The sequence below is a fragment of the Dryobates pubescens genome, chromosome 18 (genome assembly GCF_014839835.1).
Source record: "Dryobates pubescens isolate bDryPub1 chromosome 18, bDryPub1.pri, whole genome shotgun sequence".
Lineage (NCBI taxonomy): Eukaryota > Metazoa > Chordata > Aves > Piciformes > Picidae > Dryobates > Dryobates pubescens.
This window is the reverse complement of record NC_071629.1, coordinates 3803524-3824319: the sequence shown is the minus strand read 5'-3', so window position 1 is coordinate 3824319 and position 20796 is coordinate 3803524. Positions and strand designations below refer to the sequence as shown.

The following is a 20796-nucleotide window of genomic DNA, read 5'->3' as shown; positions in this document are numbered from 1 at the left end:
CCCAAAAGGCTGTTTTTTTGTGTTACACCCTGACACAGGACACAAGCACTGGGATTTGGAGCCTGGAAACTCTGGCTGTGAGGGCAGGGTCTTCAGATCAAAGCCTATCGATTTCTCAGCTCAGCTAGGAGATTTCAATTTCCAGAGGAGGAAATCTCTTGGCCTGTCCTCACCATTGCTCCCTGTAGATTTTTGCCAAGTTGTTTCACATTCACAGGCTTTTGGCATGGGTTTTGCTGACTCTTTTTTTCCACTTTCTTACCCTGCTTTTCATTTTGTGGCTCTCCCTTGATGTCCTCCACCACTTGCCTTGACAAGAAGGTAACTAATCTCTTTGTCTCCACTTTAATTTCTTTTCCTTCCTTTCTTTTCCCTTGACAATGCAAAAATATTGTCTCAGAAACTGCTGAAGCAGTTGCCTGAGAGCACTGTCATGTACGCTCGCAGCTGAGCCAGCAATCTGTCCCATGTTCAGGGGCTGGGGTCAGGCTGTGGCTTGCAGCGAGCTGACCACTCCCTGTGATGTGTGGGGTGACAACGGACAGGGTGAGGGGCCACGCAGGACCCCATCGCTGCCTTCCCCCGACTCACTGCCACCCTCTGCTCTCCATTCCAGTGAGGAGGACATCGTCATCGAGGAATTCGCTCGCCAAAAGCTCAAGGGGGAGAAAGACGACGAAGATGAGAAGGAGGAAGCTGAGAAAGAGTAAAGCTAACCTGCCGCTTGCCTGCACGGACCCCGGTTTGGGACATAGAGGCCCGTAGCGTGTTGCCCGCTGCACCGCACGTGGTGCAGACACCTCAGCCCCCTCCACCCGCTGCGATGTACCCCCTTAGGTACTCCCTCCTCGCCCCCGGGCTCCTCGCACTGACCCCAAGCCCCGTTTGCGGTGGCAGCAGCCACCTCTCCCGCCGCCCAGGCACAGGACGGAGCTCCCCCGCTCCCCGCGCCCACGGGTGGCAGCCAGGGGAGCGGGAGGGTGCGCCGGAGCCTGGCCGCATGCCGTCAGCAGCGTTGTTGTGTCGTTCGCCTGCGTTATGCAATACTGTGTGACACCGTTATAAATAAACCCGCCCCAGTGGCCCGGTGACAGGCTCCGTGTCTGATGGGGGGCGGGGAGGGACACGACACACGACGACCCCGTGCCGCGGGAGAGCCCGAGCCGGGCAGCGGGGGCCCCAGCCCGCCGCGGGGCTCAGCGAAACAACCAAGCGAGGACCGCTTCCAGCGGGGCCGCCCGGCGCCGGACCCCGGCCGGTGGCAGCGGTTGCCGGGGCAGCCGCCCGCCCCGCCGTGCGGCGGAGGTGACGCGCGCGTGACGGCAGCGGAAGTGACGCGCGGGGCGGCGGCGGCGGCGGTGCCGGTGTGCGCTCGGTGGTTTCTCCTTCTCCTCAGTCACGGCTCCGGCTCGGCCTCCCCGCGCCGCCATGTCCGCGCCCGGCAGCGGCGGCGAGTTCGGGAACCCGCTGAGGAAGTTCAAGCTCGTCTTTCTGGGCGAGCAGAGCGGTGAGCGCGGCGGCGGCGGCGGGAGGAGGCCCGGCGGCCCTCCGGGGCCTGGCACCGCTGGGAGGTGGGGGTGGGGGGGCGGCGAGGGCCGTCACGGGCTTTGCGCTGTGGGGTGGGCGGCGGGGAGCCGCTCGGAGCCGTTGGGATGCGCTCGGGGCCGTTGTGAGGCGTGAAGGGCGGGGAGGGTGGGGAAAAGGAGGCGGTAAAGGCTGCCGGCGAGCCGAGCGGGAGCGGGGTGTGAGGATCCGCTGAGGCCCGTGAGGGCGTTGCGGTGGCGGAGGAGCCGTGAAGGGCCGCTCCCCGCCCAGAGGGAAGGCGGTGACGAGCCTGCCGCGGAGGGGCGGCCCCGCCGTGGTCCGGCCTTAGGCCTCGGGCCTGGCGAGCGCCCCCGGCCCCCTTGTCGCCCGGCGGCCCTGCCTGGCCGCTCGCCTGCCAGGCCCGGGCCTTGTCCCCGCAGTGCGCTGTCGGGAGGCGCGGGGCTCGCTGCTGGCTGGAGAAACGAGGTGCTGCTCGGCCCCGTGGCCCTGGCCGCACGGAGCCTGTGGTGTGTACCGGAGAGAGAAAATAAACGGCAGAGCCGTGCTCCCGGTGTAGGCTGGCAGCTGCCTTCCTCACATCGGCATTTTTCTGTTTGACCTGGAAGCTGCCTTCCTTCCGTAGCCCTTTTCTCGTGATGTAGGCATGAGTTGGATCTTTTTCGTGGAATGGTGGTATTATTGGCTGTGTTGCCCTCTTTGCTGCTTACCTCCGTGGCCCCAGAACCGTAGATCTTGGAGGAATTTCCAGAAGTTAACCGAATTCCCTTGCCTTACCACGGTGGGATCGATGTTCCTGATGACAGACGTTTGTCTCACTTGGTTTTAACCCCCTCCAGTGTTCACAATTCCACAGTCTTTCTAGGCAATTTGTTCCTTTCTGTCTGGGACTTTTGAATTTTCGCTCAGCTTTCTGAGGGAGAATCTTTGGTTGTTTTTTCTTGTCAATTCTGCAGTCTTTTGTTTTTTCCCTCTTGATGATATTTAGAGGCTTAAATGCAAAGTTTTTAAGCAAGCCACGCTGTAACTATAATCTTCTTGTGAATAAATTGGTCTTGAATGTTGCTTTTGTGTTCAGCCAGAAGCAGCTAAACCGTGTCTGGGACTTCACTGTGTCTTGTTTTGATGTTTGTGTCTAGATAGACCTAGACTGGGTGATTACATAAGTAGCAGAATTAGAATAGAATAGAATGGAATAGAATAAACCAGGTTGGAAGAGACCTTCAAGATCATCATGTCCAACCTATCATCCAACACCACCTAATCAACATGATTAAGGAGCAGGTTTGTTGTTTCATAGAATCACAGAATGGTTCAAGTTGGAAAGAACCTTAAAGATCATCTAGTTCCATGGGCAGGGACATCTTCAGTGGGATCAGGTTGCTCAAGGCCCCATGCAACCTGGCTTTGTTTAAAGGACCAATTCTTTATCCTGTGCATCACAGCCTTCCTCCTTTGAGGACCACATTTTTGCCATGATTTGGTTTTGACCTGCTGAAGTGGATCAGGCTTATTTTTGTGAATGAATTTCATCACTGATGATTTCACAGGAGAATGTAGCTGGGCAAGAGCCTGAGACTGGCAGTTCCATGCTGATGCTCTCTCAGCCTGCCACTCCCAAAGCAGTGCCTTTTTCCCCCCCCAACCCCCACTGCTGCTTGAAAGTAATTTTTCTCTTCTCTTGTAGTTGGGAAGACATCTCTGATCACCAGATTTATGTATGACAGTTTTGACAATACTTACCAGGTATGTGGTAGTCTTGTTTTATTTTTTATATATATATGTATATGAGTAAATCTATTTCCTGCTATTAGTATTTATTCCTGTGAGAGCTCTGAGGGCCAAGCACATTTCTCCATGAGACACCAGTTAGATATTATTTGTAAGGTTGCAACGTGCCTTGAAGTAGAGATGAGGCTGTGTGATCAAGGCCAGGCATCCAGCATGATGTCAGGAAACAGTGTGGAGTAAAGCAGCAGGGTTTAGATGCTGCCTGGATGTGTGAGAAGCTTTGAGGAAGGCAGGGAGACACAGTGCTGTATGAAGTTGGTTAATGGAGAAGGTGGTGCTCAGGGCACCTGCTGATGGATATGGAAAGAGAGGGAACAGAGAGTGGATGAGATGTGAACACACATGGTGGTTTTTGCTGTCTAGTATTTAATTTAGGTACAGATAGTTGAGTCTGGAGTGTATAGCTACATCTGCAGGATAGATGCTCTCCCTTGTTTTTTCAGTTAACAAAAATAGTAATTATAAAAGGCTATTGATAGTTTTGATATATATATATTGAAAAATGCAGGAAGTCTGAGTAGGGTAGGGATGAAGAGTCTGAAGGTGTGCAAGAGACCTGGAGGATTTCAGGAAGAGTCAGCTGCGTCCAAAGCACTTAGTGATACTTCAGAGGACACCAAATACCTTTAAATCAAATGGGACTGGAGAATTGTCTTGTCATTCTGGCTAGAAGAAGCTACTGGTATGGACTGGGGTCATTTTAAGTTGGCAAAGGAAGAGCAGATTGTTTTCTTGTCACATGCATCACAGTCTTCCTAATTTGAAGACCAAGTTTTCATCATGTTGAATTTTTGACCTACTGAGATGAAGAGACTTCTGCCAGTTTGAGTTCATTTCTTCCTCCCTTCATTTCTTCCTCCCTTCATTTCTTCCTCCCTTCATTTCTTCCTCCCTTCATTTCTTCCTCCCTTCATTTCTTCCTCCCTTCATTTCTTCCTCCCTTCATTTCTTCCTCCCTTCATTTCTTCCTCCCTTCATTTCTTCCTCCCTTCATTTCTTCCTCCCTTCATTTCTTCCTCCCTTCATTTCTTCCTCCCTTCATTTCTTCCTCCCTTCATTTCTTCCTCCCTTCATTTCTTCCTCCCTTCATTTCTTCCTCCCTTCATTTCTTCCTCCCTTCATTTCTTCCTCCCTTCATTTCTTCCTCCCTTCATTTCTTCCTCCCTTCATTTCTTCCTCCCTTCATTTCTTCCTCCCCTGTCCTTTCAGTGTTTCATTTCCTGACTTTGGTGAGGTGCTCTCCCAGATTTATCTGCTCATTGCAGTTGTCATCAGCTGTGCCAGCTGCAGAAAATAGGAATCCCAGAAATAAATACTCACTCTTTGCCATGAGCTCTTCTGGTTCACATTCTGATGGGGACCTTCCAGAGCAGGTTATGCTGCCTCTGTTCAAGACTGGAGATAATCTTTCTGGCAATCCTGAAAGCTGCTCCATCAGTACCCTGTTTCCTGGGGTTATGATGGGCTAGGACGTCTGCTTGATTTAAATGCCTGGGAGCACATCTGCTGTAGTAAATTAAATGTCTTTGTGCCAGAATTGCTGTACAGCAACGGGAATGTGAGTGGAAGGAGGCTCACAGAAAGGGCTGCCTGGGAAATGGAGCTTCTGAATGTCATTGTGAAGGAAGCACGTTCTGCAGTGCAAAGCCCTGAATAAACACAGCTCTTTAGCTTGCTGCTCAGCCACCCAGCATTTATCCATGTGCTTTGCTCTGCAGTCGAGCTCTTTCTGACAGGGTACCTCGTGCCAGACCGAGTGGTGGTAGACCAGAAGGAGCTGCCAGTTCAGATGTGAGATGTGTTAAGATATGTGAATGTCTGCAGCTAAAATCGAGGCTTGGAGAGGCTCTGTGTGGCGAGGTGTTGCCTGGAAGCGAAGATGCTGCAGATAACCAGAGCTGTGTTTGCATCCACTCTTTTGAAGGCAAATGACTTCAGCAGTGTTATGCTAAGTTAGTGAAGGCTTCTGAGGGCTTGCATGGGAAGCTCTGCTTTGCAGAGGCTGAAAGGCAGGCGGCACTTACCGACATTTTCCTTCTTTGCAGGCGACCATTGGGATTGATTTCCTGTCCAAAACAATGTATCTGGAGGATCGCACGGTGAGTGAGGCGGCCGTGGCAGAGCCTGCCAGCTGCCGGGCCTGCCTCTCCCTCCAGGGGCTGCTGAAATCCCCCAGCAGCCTCCCAGGCCTGTCTAGAATCAAATCCCTGACCCCCTCTCCTGTTTAGGAAGGCAGGATGTTTTGTGGAGCTAACGTCCATATCCCAGGGCGTGGGCTCTGTGATACGTAGCTTGGGTGTAGTTTGCTCCCGGAATTTGGAGCAGAGGAACTGGGTCTGAGCAGGCAGACCTCAGGCAGACCCAAGTCTTGAGGTCAGTCACGATTACCAGTGGTGACACAGCTCCTCCTCACAGCAAGGCTTCTTTTGTGACACAGTTCTGACATGCTGTTAATAAATAATAAAGCTATTTTGGAGTTAGCTGGCATGAGATCCTTTCTGCATAAAAAGATCCCTCCCATTCCTCTCCTGTCTTCCAGTATTTGTCTTGTCATTAGTTCATGCCTTGCTATTTCTTGCCTTTTTGCTGGTTTTACTGTGGCTGAGAAGTATGAAACTGCTGTGGGGGAGGAAGGGGGCAGTGGAAGCCCTTTGTGCTGCTTCTGTCTGTTGCTTTTGAAGAAGTCTCAGCTCAGTATGTGCTGAGTTTGCTGAGTGCTTCTTTGCCATCTTGCCAAGGTTTACTGTTAGAAAGGACCTTGCTTAATCTTCGTTTGGGGGATGCTACCTGGCTACCATTCTTCAGTGGTACTGGCAGTGGCAGAAGGATGGTCCAATGGAGGCTATAAAGATGAGGGGACTGGAATGTCTCTCTAATGTGGAAAGCTTGAAGAGACCTGGGGCTGTTTAGCCTGGAGGAGAGCAGACTGGGAGGGGATCTCCTCAGTGCTGATCAATAGCTAAAGGGTGGGGGTCAAGAAAATGGGGCCAGACTCTTCAGTGGTGCCCAGCCACAGGACAAGGGGCAGTGGGCACGAACTGGAACCTCAGAGTTTCCATCTGAACACGAGGAAAAGCTTTTCTTGTGAGGGTGCAGGAGCCCTGAAGAAGGTGGCTCAGAGAGGTTGTGGAGTCTGCTTCTCAGGACAGATTCCAGACCTGCCTGGACCTTGTGATCCTGGGCAGCTTGCTGTGGGTGATCCTGCTTTGGCAGGGGGCTCTTCCAATCCCCACCATGCTGGGATTCTGTGAAGAAGAAAAAGTGTCAAGGTGAGTTGGAGTGCCTGTGGGTTGTTTTCAGGAGTCTAGTCTTGATTCCTTGTGGCTGTCTAGGTCAGGATGTCATTCATCTGCCTGCCCACCACCCAGAAATGCCCTTTTCTTTGTGGTGTCAGATAGGCTGTTAAGGTTCCTGATTGTGTAGGTGGCACACAGAGCCTGTAAAGCCTGTTTAAATAACAGAGCAGTGTTGAGTGCAGATAAGAGGAGGGAGAAGTGCAAGCACACCAGGCAGGAATATTCAGACTTTGAGATAATTTCTCAGATAAGGCTGGTGCTGTATTTTGCAATATGCTTTGACTGCTGGGCTTGAGATGAGGAATGCTGAGCCTCTAACTGCAGCGATGCTTTGGTGTATCTGCTGTGTCCTTAACATCTCCAGATAATACATCCTGAAATTACACCTGGGATGGATCATTCAGCTCTGAATGTGGCATAGGAGGGGCAAATATAGGTGGGGTTTGGGTCTTCAAAACCACTCAGTAGCCTCCCACAGGGAGCAACTGTTAAGTGTGCTGTTTGTAGTGCATTAGGACCTGTGGCACTAAGTGAACTGGGGCCATAAGAAGCCCCATCCTTACCCTGCCCACTGTCAGGCTGCCAGCTCCATGTCACAGCTACAGCCTGCTGAAAGACTGGGGAGTGTTCCCTTTTCTGTGTCTCAAGATCATCCCAGGCTTCTTGCTGTTGAGCACAGATAAGCCAGTCTTGGGGGGGGGTTGCTGCTCTGGCTTGTACCCCACTACCATGTTTCACCACACCAGGCTTTCCAGGGGGTTTGTTGGTAGAGGGCCCAGCTGTGGGCTGCAGCCTGCTTGTGTGGCTGATAGAGCAAGAGAGCCTGCACAGAGGGTGCACTGAGGTAGGTATGCTCATTTCCCTCCTTAGCAGATGGTGTGAGGAAGTAGTTTTGAGAGATATCTTGGGTGTATGTGATTAAATGGAAGAACATGTCGGTATGTGTGAGCTCCTAATGGGTCTGTGGAGGGGGGGAAGTTTCTCAGGCACGCCAGGCTGAGGTTGCTGTGAGAGTGTGAAGTGTCCTTGGCTCTTTTCACGTTTCTGTTCCATTTTAACTTTCCTTCTGTTGCATTGTTTGCCTTGCAGTTTTTGTTTTGGTTTGTGGTTTCTTCTGTTTGTTTGTTTTAATTTCTGTTTCACTTGAGTTTTGGTTTTTGTTTTCCATTTCCCTGCTCTTTCCCCCCTTCCCTCTTCCCCTGCACTTTTCCATTTCCCAGATCAGGCTGCAGCTGTGGGACACAGCCGGCCAGGAGAGGTTCCGCAGCCTCATTCCCAGCTACATCCGTGACTCTGCTGTGGCTGTCATTGTCTTTGACATTACAAGTAGGTATTGAGCCCCAGTGTCTGCAGGGACCTTGCTTTTAACATGTACCCTTTGTGTGTTGGAAGTGGTGGCAGTATCTAAAAGGAGCTAAGATAGCTCGTTGGCCCCAGGGCTGTAGGTGTTTCATGGGCTGAGGAGACATAGCTGAGTATCATCCCCATCACTAGTGGAAACTCCATCCCATAATTCAGAACTGGGGAACTGGAAAATTCTGGTCTGCTTCAAGCTCAAAGGATGGAAGTGATGCATAGAGGACTAGCAGGTAGGTGAGCAGGGATTGTGTCTTCTCTTGTGCTTGTGCTGAGTGGCATGAAGGGTGATTGGGAGCCTTTGGAAAGCTTTGTCTGGGTTTGGTGTTGATTTTAAAGCTCAGAACTTTTTTTTCTTCTTCCTTTCTGGATAACTAGGGAGGTAATAAAAGTACCAACTTCAGATGGCAAAGCAAAGGAACGCTGTCAGAGCAGGTAAAAAACAGTACAACATCCATTCACATCTAAGCTTTGTAGCCCCTTAGGAGGATCCAAGACTCTTGTCTCAATGGAGCTGAGAGCTGGTGACTGATAGGAGTAACAAGAGAGCTTTTGAAAGAGATGAGGTGGAATTACCATCATTTCTGAGGAACAAACCAGCTGAGAGGGAAAGTATAACCCTTAGCATGATTGTTTTAGTCTGTGCTCTAAAGACATGAACACAATTACTTCATTGTAGCTCCGTGCTATTGATTCCACTTGGTCTGACTTTTTCACTTAAGCTACAGCATCAGCATAAGTGCCTAGGGAGGATTTACCCCAGTGAGCCAACAGCAGGCAGACAAAGTCTAAGTGAAGCATATAGCTCAGGTGCAAAACTTCTGGGCCACCTTTATTCTGTCACAAATTCAAGACTATAGTGAGGCTTTAAGGACCAGGGATCTGTTTTGCTGCCTCTATCTGAAGTGTTTAATAACTAATAGACTTCTGATACAGTTTGTCCTACATATTCAGGGCAAGTCATTCCATGAGCTTTCTCCCAGTCCTGTAGCTTAAGTAGTTAACTCTGGGAGGATTTCTGTTTTGGGGTAAATTGATGTGAAGCTGAAGCAATCTCTTTGGGGATGAGGTGTGATGAAGTGTGCATGTGATGATTTCCACTGCCTCCCTTAGATGCATTCATTCCCAGCATGTCAGGCTGCAGTTTGGCATCACTTCTCCCCACTGTTGTGACAGCTACATGATGCTGTTTATCCAGGCAGGTGGAAGAATCTTCCCAGTCTAGGTTGTTCTCATCAGCTTCCAGACATGTTTGGTGATAGCTGATCTCACCATGCCTTGGTCACAGTCTGATCTTTTCAGGTAGTGCCGTGTTTCCTTGTTACTGCTCTGCCCTGAGTGACTGAGTGGCTTTTAGTTTCCTTGTGTTACTGCAGGAACGTGCTCTGAGGGCATGATGATGGTGAGCACTGGTTTCCTTTTACCACTCTGAAAAGCTATTTATTTGCATTGTCTTCAGTGGCAGCTGCATTTGGGAAAGTCAAATAGCCTGCTGTAAGTTAATGCTTGTGATAGTGGCATAAAATAGGGACAGTCCCAAAGGATATGCTTAAGTACCAGCCAAGATACTCTTAACTAATAGAGCAAAACTGTTACCTAGTCTGTGGGGAACTGAGAAGGACAGGAGAAATTGCTTGTTGTTAATCTGCTGGGCACCTTGAAATGCAAGTGGAGAGATCTGTGATGAGTCCCTACTGCAGCTCAGGCCTCTTTCTGTGCAAATTCCCCTGTTTCTAAAAGGCTGGGTAAAAATTCATGGTTGAGGACCTTCCTCTTTCCAGACCAGGGAGGGTCATCAGCACCCTGTTGTGTCTGAGTGGATTACTGGTATTTTATCTTCTCCAAATGGGTGCAGACACTTTGACTTAAAAGTGAGAAGCCACAGCACATGGTGGCTGCATACCAGCTGAAGGCTTTCCCCCAACAGCAGTACCCTTCACTGCAGGATTACAGGACTCAGTTCTTCTTCCCCAGTGCTGTGGTACTTCCTCTGACTGCCTTTTTGTAAGTCTAGAGGCTGGAGTGTTTAAATCACCACCTCAGTAAGCTTCCTGGGTCAACAGGTCTGGTGTAGCAGCAGTGTCTTGGAGACTGTGTGGGGTCCAGAAGCTGCCATCATCAATCTGATCTTCCAGCATTGGTGCAGTGTTGTCCAGGGGCTTGGAGTTTGTCACCCTCAGTTTCCTGGGGTAATGAAGAGCCCTGACTTTTGCTGCTGTAGTGAAGGCTGCCTCTGAAGTGAAGCATGAGCTAATTGCTTTAACTGTAAGCCCTAACCTTCCATAAACCCCAGAGCATCAGGCTGACACACCCTGATGTATATATGAAGTTGTAGCAAGACACTTAGCAGCCATGCACTCTGTCCAGCTTTTTTCCCCTCTTCTAAACAAGCAATTCTGAAACTCTTCTCCTTCTGAGACTCTTTTCTCCATGACAGCTAGCCTCCTGCAAGCTGCCTTATTAACCACTGGTGTGGTCATAACCAGCTGCTCTTCCTCACTGCTGAACAAGGCAGCACATCTAACCAGTTCCCATAATTAAGCTGGGAACCAGTAGCTGCCCTCTTGTGAAACTCTTGTGCCTGTTGAGAACGCCACCAGCAATCTTGTTTCCTGGCAGCTGGCTGTGAGGGGTAATGACTTGGAAGAAAATGATGTGGCTCCTGCTTGGGAAAAGCATTTATTTAGCATTCACTGTGGTACTTGGGCATGTTTTGACCATCTCTGTTTCAAACAGGCAGGTCCCAGACCTTGGAGCTGTCAGATAATAGTGGGGAAGTTTGTCTGGGCGTAGTTCTGGAGGGCAAACTGCACCTCTCCTACCATTTGTGCTTATTTCTTACACTTACCCAAGAGGGAGAACCCAGTGCTCTTTGAATCATGAAGCCTGCAGTGTGCAATTTGCTTTTATTTCTGCTGGAACTGAAATTATTGATTGCTTTAATCTTCCATGAAAACCCCCATTGCCATCTTCTGGATACCTGGTGCTGGAGAATGGATGCTGTTTTGCTGCTGGTGTCTGGGCTGAAGGAATTTGCATGTATCTCATGTGGGAATTGCCCCGGACCTTTTGATCTGAGATGCTGTAGGTCAGTAGTTCTGTGGAGGTCCCATGAGCAGTCCTGGGCAGACCAGTAAGACCAGCTTGACAGTGTTAGCTGCCACTGTCAGCAGTGAGGCAGCAGCCATAACCTGGAGCTCTTGGGGAACAGCAGAATCTGTGGGCGAGCAGAGGAGCTCATTGGAGCCCATTGCCTGCAAACAGAGTCAGAAAAGCCCTTGCTGTGGTGTTGGATATTTGGGGCCAGGTTACAAGGTCAACCCCAGCTTCTCAAGAGTGAGCTGCATACAGTTGACTCTAGACATGGCCTTTCTCTAAAGGACAGTTTCCCCCTCTCTCTTCTCCCTTGCTGTCTCTCTCTCTGTGCTCTCCCTGGCCTGGTACCAGCAGGTTCGGCTGCAGCTCTGGGACACAGCAGGCCAGGAGCGGTTCCGCAGTCTCATTCCCAGCTACATCCGGGACTCCACCATCGCCGTGGTAGTCTATGACATTACAAGTGAGTGATGCTTTGCTCTCTCATTCTTTGAAGTACTGCATGTAAGCAGAACTAAGAGGTGACCACCAGAAGTTCTGCAAGAAGATGATTAACATGAGAAACTTCTTTCCCCCCCTGCTCTGTTTTTCTGTCTGAGGGGAGAACGGTTTATGGTTTGTTCATATGTGGTGTGGGGAGATGTGGAGAAGCACCCAAGCTCAGGCATAGTGTTCTCCCTCTCTGCAACAAAGTTTTATCCTCACCAATCCCATGTGATTCTTCCCTACAGACTTGAATTCCTTCCAGCAAACCTCCAAGTGGATCGATGATGTGCGGACAGAGCGAGGAAGCGATGTCATCATCATGTTGGTGGGGAACAAAACCGACCTGGCGGACAAGAGGTAAGGCAGGGGAGCTGCCACCAGCACTGCCCTCACCAGCAGAAGCAAGGGACTGGCCAACTAGGCTTCAAAACAGTTGTTGATTTTTAAACAAAGCATGAATTAGATGCTCATGAAGTTGAGAGTTGTGGTTTCAGCATATGCAGAATTATTCCCTTCTGCTGTCCAGGCTGGATGTGGCTCTGGGCAGCCTGATCTAGTGTGAGGGGTCCCTGCCCATGGCAGGGGAGGTGGAACTGGCTGATCCTTGAGGTCCCTTCCAACCCTTATGATTCTATGTGGTGCTGAGGCACATGGTTTAGTGGTGACTTGGTAGTGTTGGGTTAACAGTTGGACTTGATGATCTTAATGGACTCTGAGGCTCAGAGGAGACCTTATTGCTGTCTACAACTCCCTGAAGGGAGGTTGTAGCCAGGTGGGGGTTGGGCTCTTCTCCCAGGCAACGAGCACCAGAACAAGAGGACACAGTCTCAAGCTGCACCAGGGGAGGTTTAGGCTGGATGTTAGGAAGAAGTTCTTCCCAGCAAGAGAGATTGACCATTGGAATGTGCTGCCCAGGGAGGTGGTGGAGTCACCATCTCTGGAGGTGTTTAGGAAGAGACTGGATGAGGCACTTGGTGCCATGGTTTAGTTGATTAGGTGGTGTTGGGTGATAGGTTGGACTTGATGATCTCAAAGGTCTTTTCCAATCTGGTTTATTCCATTCCATTCTATTCCATTCCATTCCATTACATTCCATTCTGTTCCATTCCATTCCATTCCATTCCAACCAAAAGGTTTCTATGATTCTAGTTTTGGTTAAAACAAATCCACTTACACAAATCCCATCAGTAGAGATGCTTAAGCCTAGAGCTTCTTGGGTATCTCCATATCATGTTTCTCAGCAGTCTGTTTGACTTTTCTTTTCATGATGAGATAAAGCCACAAAGCAGCCTTGCCAAAGCAAATAAGTCTGTCTTTTTTCATTAATCCTATTCAAATCTCTTTCTGCCTGTGCAACTCTTTAAGTCCATAGTAAAATATCTTCTTGTTACCAGAATCTCAAAGGTTTCCCTCTGAGCATAACTTTGTCATCAAATCACAGAATGGTTTGGGCGGGAAGCGACCTTTAAAGGTCATCGACTCCAACCCCCATGCAGTCAGCAGGGACATCTTCAACTGGAACAGGTTGCTCAGAACCTATTCTGTACTGCCTGACCTGGAATGGTTCCAGGGATGGAGCACCTCCCACCTCCCTGGGCAGCCTGGGCTAGCATCTCACCACACTCAGTGAAAAAAAGAAAAGAAATTCTTCTATCTAGTCTCAATTTCCTTCTTTTGGTTTGAAACCATTACTCCTTGTTTTGCTGAATGTTTTCATCCCAAGAAGGACACAGAACTGTAGGAGCAAGTCCAGAGGAGGGCCACAAAGATGATCTAAGGCCTGGAACACCTCTGCTACAAGGGTAGGCTGAGAGGGCTGGGGTTGCTCAGTCTGGGGATGACAAGACGCTGGGAGGACCTTAGAGCTGCCTTGCAATACCTGAAGGGGTCCTACAGGAAGGTTGGAGTGGGACTTTATCTAAGGGTGTGTAGAGACAGGACAAGGGGGAATGGTTTGAAGCTGAGGAAGAGTTGGTTTAGACTGGAGCTTAGGAAGAAGTTCTTCAGTCTGAGCGTGGTGAGACTGGAACAGGCTGCCCAGGGAGGCTGTGGATGCCTCCTCCCTGGGGGTGTTGAAGACCTTGAGCAGCTGAGTGTGGTTGAGAGGCATCCCTGCCCTTGGTGGGGAGGGGGAGTAGATGATCTCCAAGGTCCCTTCCAACCTAAGCCATTCTGTAATGCAGAGATTCTCCTTCTTTAGGAAGGCATCAGGCACAGAAGGGGGCGGGTATTTTAACAGTTTGTGTTCACAGTAGTTGGCAAAGGGAAGATGAAGTACACCAGGCCTTTAAACTGAAACACCTTCACATACAGCAGGTGTTCTAAAATGGGTGCTTTGTAGGAGATAGGAAATACTGCAGTGCTGAGGAATTTGTATCTGATGTAAAAGAAAGGAACTCAGAAAGGTGGAGCTGGGAAACACTGGGATCTCATGGCAAAATTAGGCTGTATAAAACCAACCCTTTGTCCTCTGGCTGTTCAGAAGACACATCTGATCAAAAAAACTAGCAGCATGAAAAGCCTTTCAAGTGGAACATCAATGTTTCCTCAGAAAAACCTTGCACTAGTATCTGTTCAGTGTGTTTCTGGGCATGATAGAGCTAATAGGGATCTGATGTTCCATTGCTGGATGCTGTCACAGTCTGAATTCCTAACCTTGCTTTCCTCACTCCTGCAGTGTCCATATCACTTCAGAACATGCTGTGATGTGTTTGGGGTTTTTGTCTCCCTGTGGTTTTGGTGCTGACCAAATGCTGGTGTGAGGCAATACCCAGCACCCCTGCCTGCACAAACTCCTCTCAGGAGATGCTCTCTGCCCTGCGTCCTGGACAAGCCATGCTGTTAGTTGCTAGTTTGCTGTGCCCAGCAGGAATAGCAGAGAGAGCTCTAATAACAGCAGCTGGTTTGAGTCAGTGGGGGAAAAGATGAAGTCAGGGCTGCTCTGTGGGTTTTGTACTGATGGCTCTTACAGAGACATCTTCTGAGTCCCCCACGCGGACCACTTTTAGCCTTGACAACTATGTGGGCTTCTCCCACTTCCAGTAGGAGGCCATTCTAAATGTGGAAATATTGGCAAAACTTGGTGCTCAGGGCTTCAGAAACACAATCAAAATGTGGGTAGGTGATTTGGGTTAAGAATTCCAGGTGGCAGGACCATGAGATCAGTCTGGTTTCTGAAATCAGCCATGCAAAAGCAGCAGAGCAAAACCCATGATGCACCAGCTCTGCATGTTGACTGCTTACTACCTCTTATGTCCTCTGGGGAGCTAGAAATAACTGCAGCTCCCTGACTGCATAACCTGGCATTTAGAGTTGAGGCTTTCTAATTTAGATGAAAATCCAATTTCAGGTGGAATTGGAAACCCCAATGGGATCATTTTAGCCTTGGATTATTTCCTGGTAGTACTGAAGTGGAGTGTGCATGCAGGACAATTGGCCAAGCACTGCCATAAGGATTACAACTACCACAAACCTGATTGGAACAGCTGCAGTTGAGGTTCATGGAATGGGAAGTCATATCTTAAAGGTTAATGTGACAGTAGTGCTGGTCCAGGCTAGAATCTGGATTTATGGTCAATATCCAGCTTTCAGTAAAAGAAGCTCCCTTGCCTGTCTTCAAAAGGAAGTTAGATTTGTGTCAAACACTGAGGCTTCTCAGGTTGGACAAAGCCACAGCATCAGCCTGAACTTGGGCACAGCTTTCAGAAGAGAATGCAGCTTTTGGAAGCTGTTCATCCTACCCTAAAAACCAAGTGATGATGCAAGTTAAGGTCTGAGGCCAGAAAGCTGAACTAAAAATAGTTCCATTTGGATCTGGTGCAGTCTGGGAAGCTTTTTTCTGTTCATGTCAGTTCAGTTCCTGCAGCTTCCTTGTTATCAGTTTTGGACTCTCTCCTTTTGTTTGGTTTTTCTTTTCCTGTGATTTGTTCTTGTTGCTGTAGACAGGTTTCTAGAGAAGAGGGTGAAAGAAAAGCCTGAGAACTGAATATGATGTATAGAAACCAGTGCTAAAGCAGGATATAGTGTGAAACAGTTATGTGCAGGGTATTGATCAGGGATAGATTTGCTTGCCTGCAGCAGCCTGACAATTGGTTGTTGTGCTGCACTTGCTGCTGGAACCTCTCTGAATCTGTAACCTCAGAGTTCTCTGCTGTGGACTTTAGGGAAAGTTTTGCTTTTTGTATTGGTTTTTGAGCCAGGATTCTTCTTCCTTTCCTTGAGGATGCTGTGAAAGAGGCTCAAAGGTGCTGTGCAAACTTTGCTCCTGTGCTAGTCATCTGCTACTAATAGTCCTAAATCCAAGCATTCCACCTGAGGTGGTTGCATTCTTAGCTGGGGGACCTGGGGGTCTTAAAGACTGAGAGGTCCTGAGGTCTCATTGTGGACTCTCATAAAGGATGATGAAGAGCCTCTCACAGACATCTCTAACTCTTCCTATCTGTTCTTTCTTTCTCTCTTCTGTTTTTGTTTGCATCTTTGTCCAGGCAAATCACTACAGAAGAAGGTGAGCAGAGAGCCAAAGAGCTGAACGTGATGTTTATCGAGACCAGTGCAAAGACTGGCTACAACGTGAAACAGGTAGATCCATGTTCTCTTCTGCTGGCAGGAGAGCCACATCTCTTGTTTGGGGTTCATGTGCCATCAGATGTGTACTTGCATTGTTCAGTACCAACCTGTGAAATGTCCCTTTTTAGGGTGTTGGGTAGTGATAGGATAGGGGGAATGGATCCAAGCTAGAGCAGAGGAGATTTAGATTAAATGTCAGAAGAAGTTGTTCCCCATGAGGGTGGTGAGAGACTGGCACAGGTTGCCCAGGGAGGTGGTGGAAGCCTCATGCCTGGAGGTTTTGAAGGCCAGGCTGGATGTGGCTCTGGGCAACCTGCTGTAGTGTGAGGTGTCCCTGCCCATGGCAGGGAGGTTGGAACTGGATGATCCTTGAGGTCCCTTCCAACCCTGACAATTCTGATTCTGTGAGTCCTGAACTGTGCATTGTAACATTGCTGCATGCAAAAGCAGTTAAGGCTGGAAATGGTGGATGACCACTTGGTGGTAATGGAGTGCAGGAGGGGATTGTTCTTGAGGAACTGTTAGTAATTTTGTGCTCAGTTTAAGCAGAAACAGGTAAAATAAAAGAGTTTTGTAGGCATTGAATGAATGTAATAAAACCTCTTCAGTTTCTTAGGTGTCATTCTGGTGGCATTTGTTGGCCATTGCTTTGCTTGCTGAAGTACCCCCATGATGAGTTTGTACAGTTCAGACACTGCAATCTGCTGTGAACAAAGAGTATTTTTTGCCAGCTTTTGGTTGTTTTCCTGCCAAGCCTTCAGCTCTCTCCTTGCTCTTCTCAGCTTTTCCGTCGTGTGGCTGCTGCCTTGCCTGGGATGGACAGCACACCAGAGAAGAGCAAAGAAGACAGTATCCTTGCTTTCCTGGCAGTAGCTCCTCCTGTCCTCTTGGAATGTGGCTGGGCTTACTGACATTGTGGGGCCTTGCTGGGTGTAGAGTGGTGCCTGCTTCTTTTCCATGAGCACCTGAACGGGTTGCCCAGGCAGGTGGTTGGGCCCCATCCCTGGAGATACTCAAGCTGAGGCTCGACAGGGCTCTGGGCAGCCTGATCTAGTGGAGGATGCCCCTGCTGACTGCAGATGGGGTGGGTTAGGCTGGATGACCTTTAGAGGTCCCTTCCAACCCAAACCTTTCTATGATTCTACCTCTGGGGTAAATTGAGGCCCCTGCTTGTGGTCTGTATTTAAATGCACACAACTGCTTTGTAACAGCAAGTGCAAGTTCTGCTTTCACCACTTCAGCTGAGGGTAAAATTTCCATGGACTTAAAATCCCTCTTTGCAGAGGGCTGTCTGGTGTGCAGAGCTGTCCAGCTGGCTTCTGTCTCCTAAATGCTTTTGTTGTACTGAGTGCACTGGTTTTGTGATTAATCCTGTTCAGGCAGGATGTGCTCTGCTCTGCTAAAACACTGAGGAGGGACAGCCAACAACCTTTTCAACTACTGACCCCTTTCTCTGTTCTTTCCTGCTTTGTTTTCTTGTTTACCCTTGAGCTGAGTGAAGCCACATTTGGAGTAGTGGGTCCAGTTCTGGGCACCCCAGTTCAAGGGAGATGTGGAACTACTGCAGAGTCCAGTGGAGGCTACAAAGATGCTGAGGGGACTGGAGCTTCTCTGTGAGGAGGAAAGGCTGAGAGCCCTGGGGCTGTTGAGCCTGGAGGAGAGCAAACTTGAGAGGGGATCTGCTTAGTTAAAGGGTGGGGAGCAAGAGGTTGTGGTCAGACTCTTTTCAGTGGTGCCCAGCGACAGGACAAGACAACTGGAACCCAAGAGGTTCTGTCTGGAGATAAGATAAAACCTCTTTGCTGTGAGGGTGCTGGAACCCAGGAGCAGGCTGCCCAGAGAGGTTGTGAAGTCTCCTTCTCTGGAGAGATCCCAAGCCCATCTGGACATTGTGACCTTGGGCAGCCTGCTGTGGGTGACCCTGCTTTTAGCAGCGGGTGCTAAACTAGCTGATCCCCCAGAAGTGCCTTCCAACCCCCACCCTGCTGGGATTGTGGGATTTTTGTGCTTTCCTTAACCTGTCTGTTGCAGTGATTGACATCAAACTAGAGAAGCCTCCTGAGCAGCCAGTCACGGAGAGCGGGTGCTCCTGCTAACGGGCGCCTTCCCCAGCAGCGCCTTCCCCGGCCGGCCGCCCTCACTGAAGAACATCACTGCTCATTGGCTAGGCAACCCTACTCTGTGGGCTGAAACCAGTCTACTAAGCAAGTGAACTCCCTGTTTACTGGTGGGGAGCAGCCCCGGCCGCCCCTCTACTGCATGGTATGAGCCCCGAGTGCAGAATGAGTGTCCTGTCTTTCCCTTGATTTTTTTATGTTGTTGCACTTTGGCACCGTGGTGCCCTTTACACTCTTCTCTCTCTCTTCCTCTCCTCCTCTCCTCCTCTTCCCCACGTTGAGCCTCAGATGTATCTTGTGAATGCAATGGAAAAGCCACCAAGTTAGGGAAGACAAAAATAAAAGCTTGGGGGGGGGTGGGCTTTCCACCTTCCTTACTGCCTTGCATCGTAACTAGCTCCCTGTCCACTCCAGCCCAGTCTTTGTCCTGCATCCCCACTTCCTCTGTTGAAAGGCTGCTCCTCTTAAACCAGTCAGTTTGACTTGGCCTTGCCTTTTTGGACAATACAGGTTCTCTGGTTCTAGGCTTTTGCTTCTTGCAGGGCACACACAATATTAGCTCCTTGGTTTCTCCTCTCTGTGGCCAACTCTTGCTCATGACTTCTGAGTTTTGCCCTTGGTGTTATATGCAGTGCCAGAAACCCCCAGACTGGGATAGCTTTGGCCTTCTTGCTCCCATCTGTGTGGCAGAGACACACCACAGGCTGCACTCCTTGGCTGGAGTACTTTCCTGTCCAGAGGACACTGGAGCTCAGCAAGTGTTGGCTGTGAGATGTGGGGAAGGAGGAGGGTGCAGAGGCTTTGCAGCGTGAGGCTGGGTGGGGAGAGATCCTCAGGGTGGTTTGCAGAGCCCTGGGTCCTGCCTGTCAATGGCATAAGCAAACAGTAACCCGAAATCCATTGCTGCAGGGGCAATACCTGCCCTGGGGGTCACAGGAGCTGCTCAGGCTCCTTTTCTAGTCTCTGTTCTCCTGTTCATCACATCAGTCAGGAGCAGGAGAGCTACAGCAGATGTGGAAGGCCACTGATAGCTGTTCTTTCATAGCTAGGGTGCTGCTTGATGACATTGTACATAGCTGCTTCTGCCTCTGTAGAAGCAGCTATTCCCTTCTGAGGGAAGGGGCTAGTAGCCTCTTCGCTTCTGGGGTAATTTTAAGGTGCAGCATTGCCCAAGCTGAGCTCAGCAGCAGCAGGATTCTTCGTCACACCTGGCTAGAGGATTCTGTGCTGCTGAAGTGAATTTTGGTGTCTCTTCTCCACTTTGGAGGTTGGGAAATCCATCCTCTTCCTCCTGCCCCTGGTTTCTAATTAGGCCATTGGAGCTTTTCAGAGTCTTTCACCCGGGGCTTTTCATCTCTCTGCCCTAACCAGAAGTCTGTAGGTTTGCTCACAGTGAGGAGAACAACAGTTGGAAGGCTCCAGGCCATTCGCCAGTCTGTTTTTCATCACCCAGCCTACGTCATGCCGACAGGGGGGTGCCAGCAGGCAGGAGAGTGACTGACCGCAGCGTGACAGGTGGGGACAAGGGCATTTGGTGGCTAGTGACACCTCTAGCAGGATGACACAGCCTGTAGGCCATGGAGGGAGGGGAAGGGGGGACCCGGAGCTGGCAGTCCCCAGCGAGCGAGAGGCCGTTCCCCCGTCCCCTCCCCGCCGGGGGAGCCGCAGGAGGAAGCCGGGCGGCGCTGCCCCTGGCGCAGGGCCCCGGCGCCGCGGGGGCTCCTCGGCCCTGCCCTGTACATAGCCCTGTGGTGTGGGAGTCGCTGGTGTGTGTCGCTGTGCCCCCGTCTGCCCCACGGCAGGCGCTGCCCTCCCCTGCGCACGGGCAGGCCTGCGCCGCTCTGCTGTCGTCTTGTTCTGAGTCACGGACCTGGGGGGGAGGGGGGAGAGCCTAGGTAATGGGGGGGTAACTAGTGAAAGAAAATAGTTCACTTCCCACTGTCTTCTCTATGGATGTGTATAATATTGAGTGTGTGTCTGGCCCTGCTGTCTCTAGCTGTTAGCCGAGTAAGTGTGACTATTACTCTGAGTATGGACTGTCCGACCACAGCCGTGTATCACACTAAATAAAGTTATTTCACCAACACCTTTGCTGTCCTGCTGCTGGAGAGGGTTATTGAGCCTGCTGCTTCTTCCAGATGGAAGAAAGATGAACTCGGTGGCTTTAGGAGCTTACTCTTAGTGTGCCTCTGGCAGTGGAACCAGAAGAGAAGGGCTTTAAATGGGGCCAGACTGGGGTGATCCAGGTGGTGGTGGTCACTAAGGAGCTCTGGTGGCCCTAGCTTCTCCCACACCCTTAAGAGCCCCTTCCTCCCCATGAGTGTGAGGTGTTTCAGGGACCTAAAGGCAGTGTTCAACCGTGCTGGGCACAGGGGACCTCCCCTCCCACAGGCACTCCACCAGGGAGGGGTCCTGAGCCAGCAGTACCACAGCAACCATGTACGATGTGCTGCATGATGTCAGGTGTCAGCAGCTGTGGGACACCAACATCAACAGGCATGAGATCACTTGAATGGCTGCCAGTGCTCGTGGACTGCCACAGCTGTGAG

The 20796-nt window shown here is 50.2% G+C and overlaps 1 protein-coding gene across 5 annotated transcripts; it reads left to right on the top strand.

The window, feature by feature from the left end:
- The first annotated feature begins 1324 nt into the window (after nt 1-1324).
- Nucleotides 1325-20333, top strand: RAB41 (RAB41, member RAS oncogene family). Of its 5 annotated transcripts, none has more exons than XM_054169321.1 (10): nt 1325-1507; nt 3230-3288; nt 5379-5432; nt 7850-7959; nt 11105-11110; nt 11423-11541; nt 11810-11921; nt 16049-16142; nt 16913-16979; nt 18162-20333. In XM_054169321.1, the coding sequence occupies exons 1-10, from the start codon at nt 1429-1431 to the stop codon at nt 18224-18226; spliced, it is 765 nt and encodes a 254-aa protein (XP_054025296.1). In that variant the 5' UTR covers nt 1325-1428; the 3' UTR covers nt 18227-20333. The 5 variants fall into 5 exon arrangements, with proteins under 5 accessions (XP_054025296.1, XP_054025292.1, XP_054025294.1 ...); XM_054169318.1 differs by lacking the exon at nt 11105-11110 and adding an exon at nt 8364-8420 and having other exon boundaries at nt 1362-1507; nt 7850-7955; nt 11436-11541; XM_054169317.1 differs by lacking the exons at nt 7850-7959; nt 11105-11110 and adding an exon at nt 8364-8420 and having other exon boundaries at nt 11436-11541.
- Nucleotides 20334-20796: the final 463 nt, after the last annotated feature.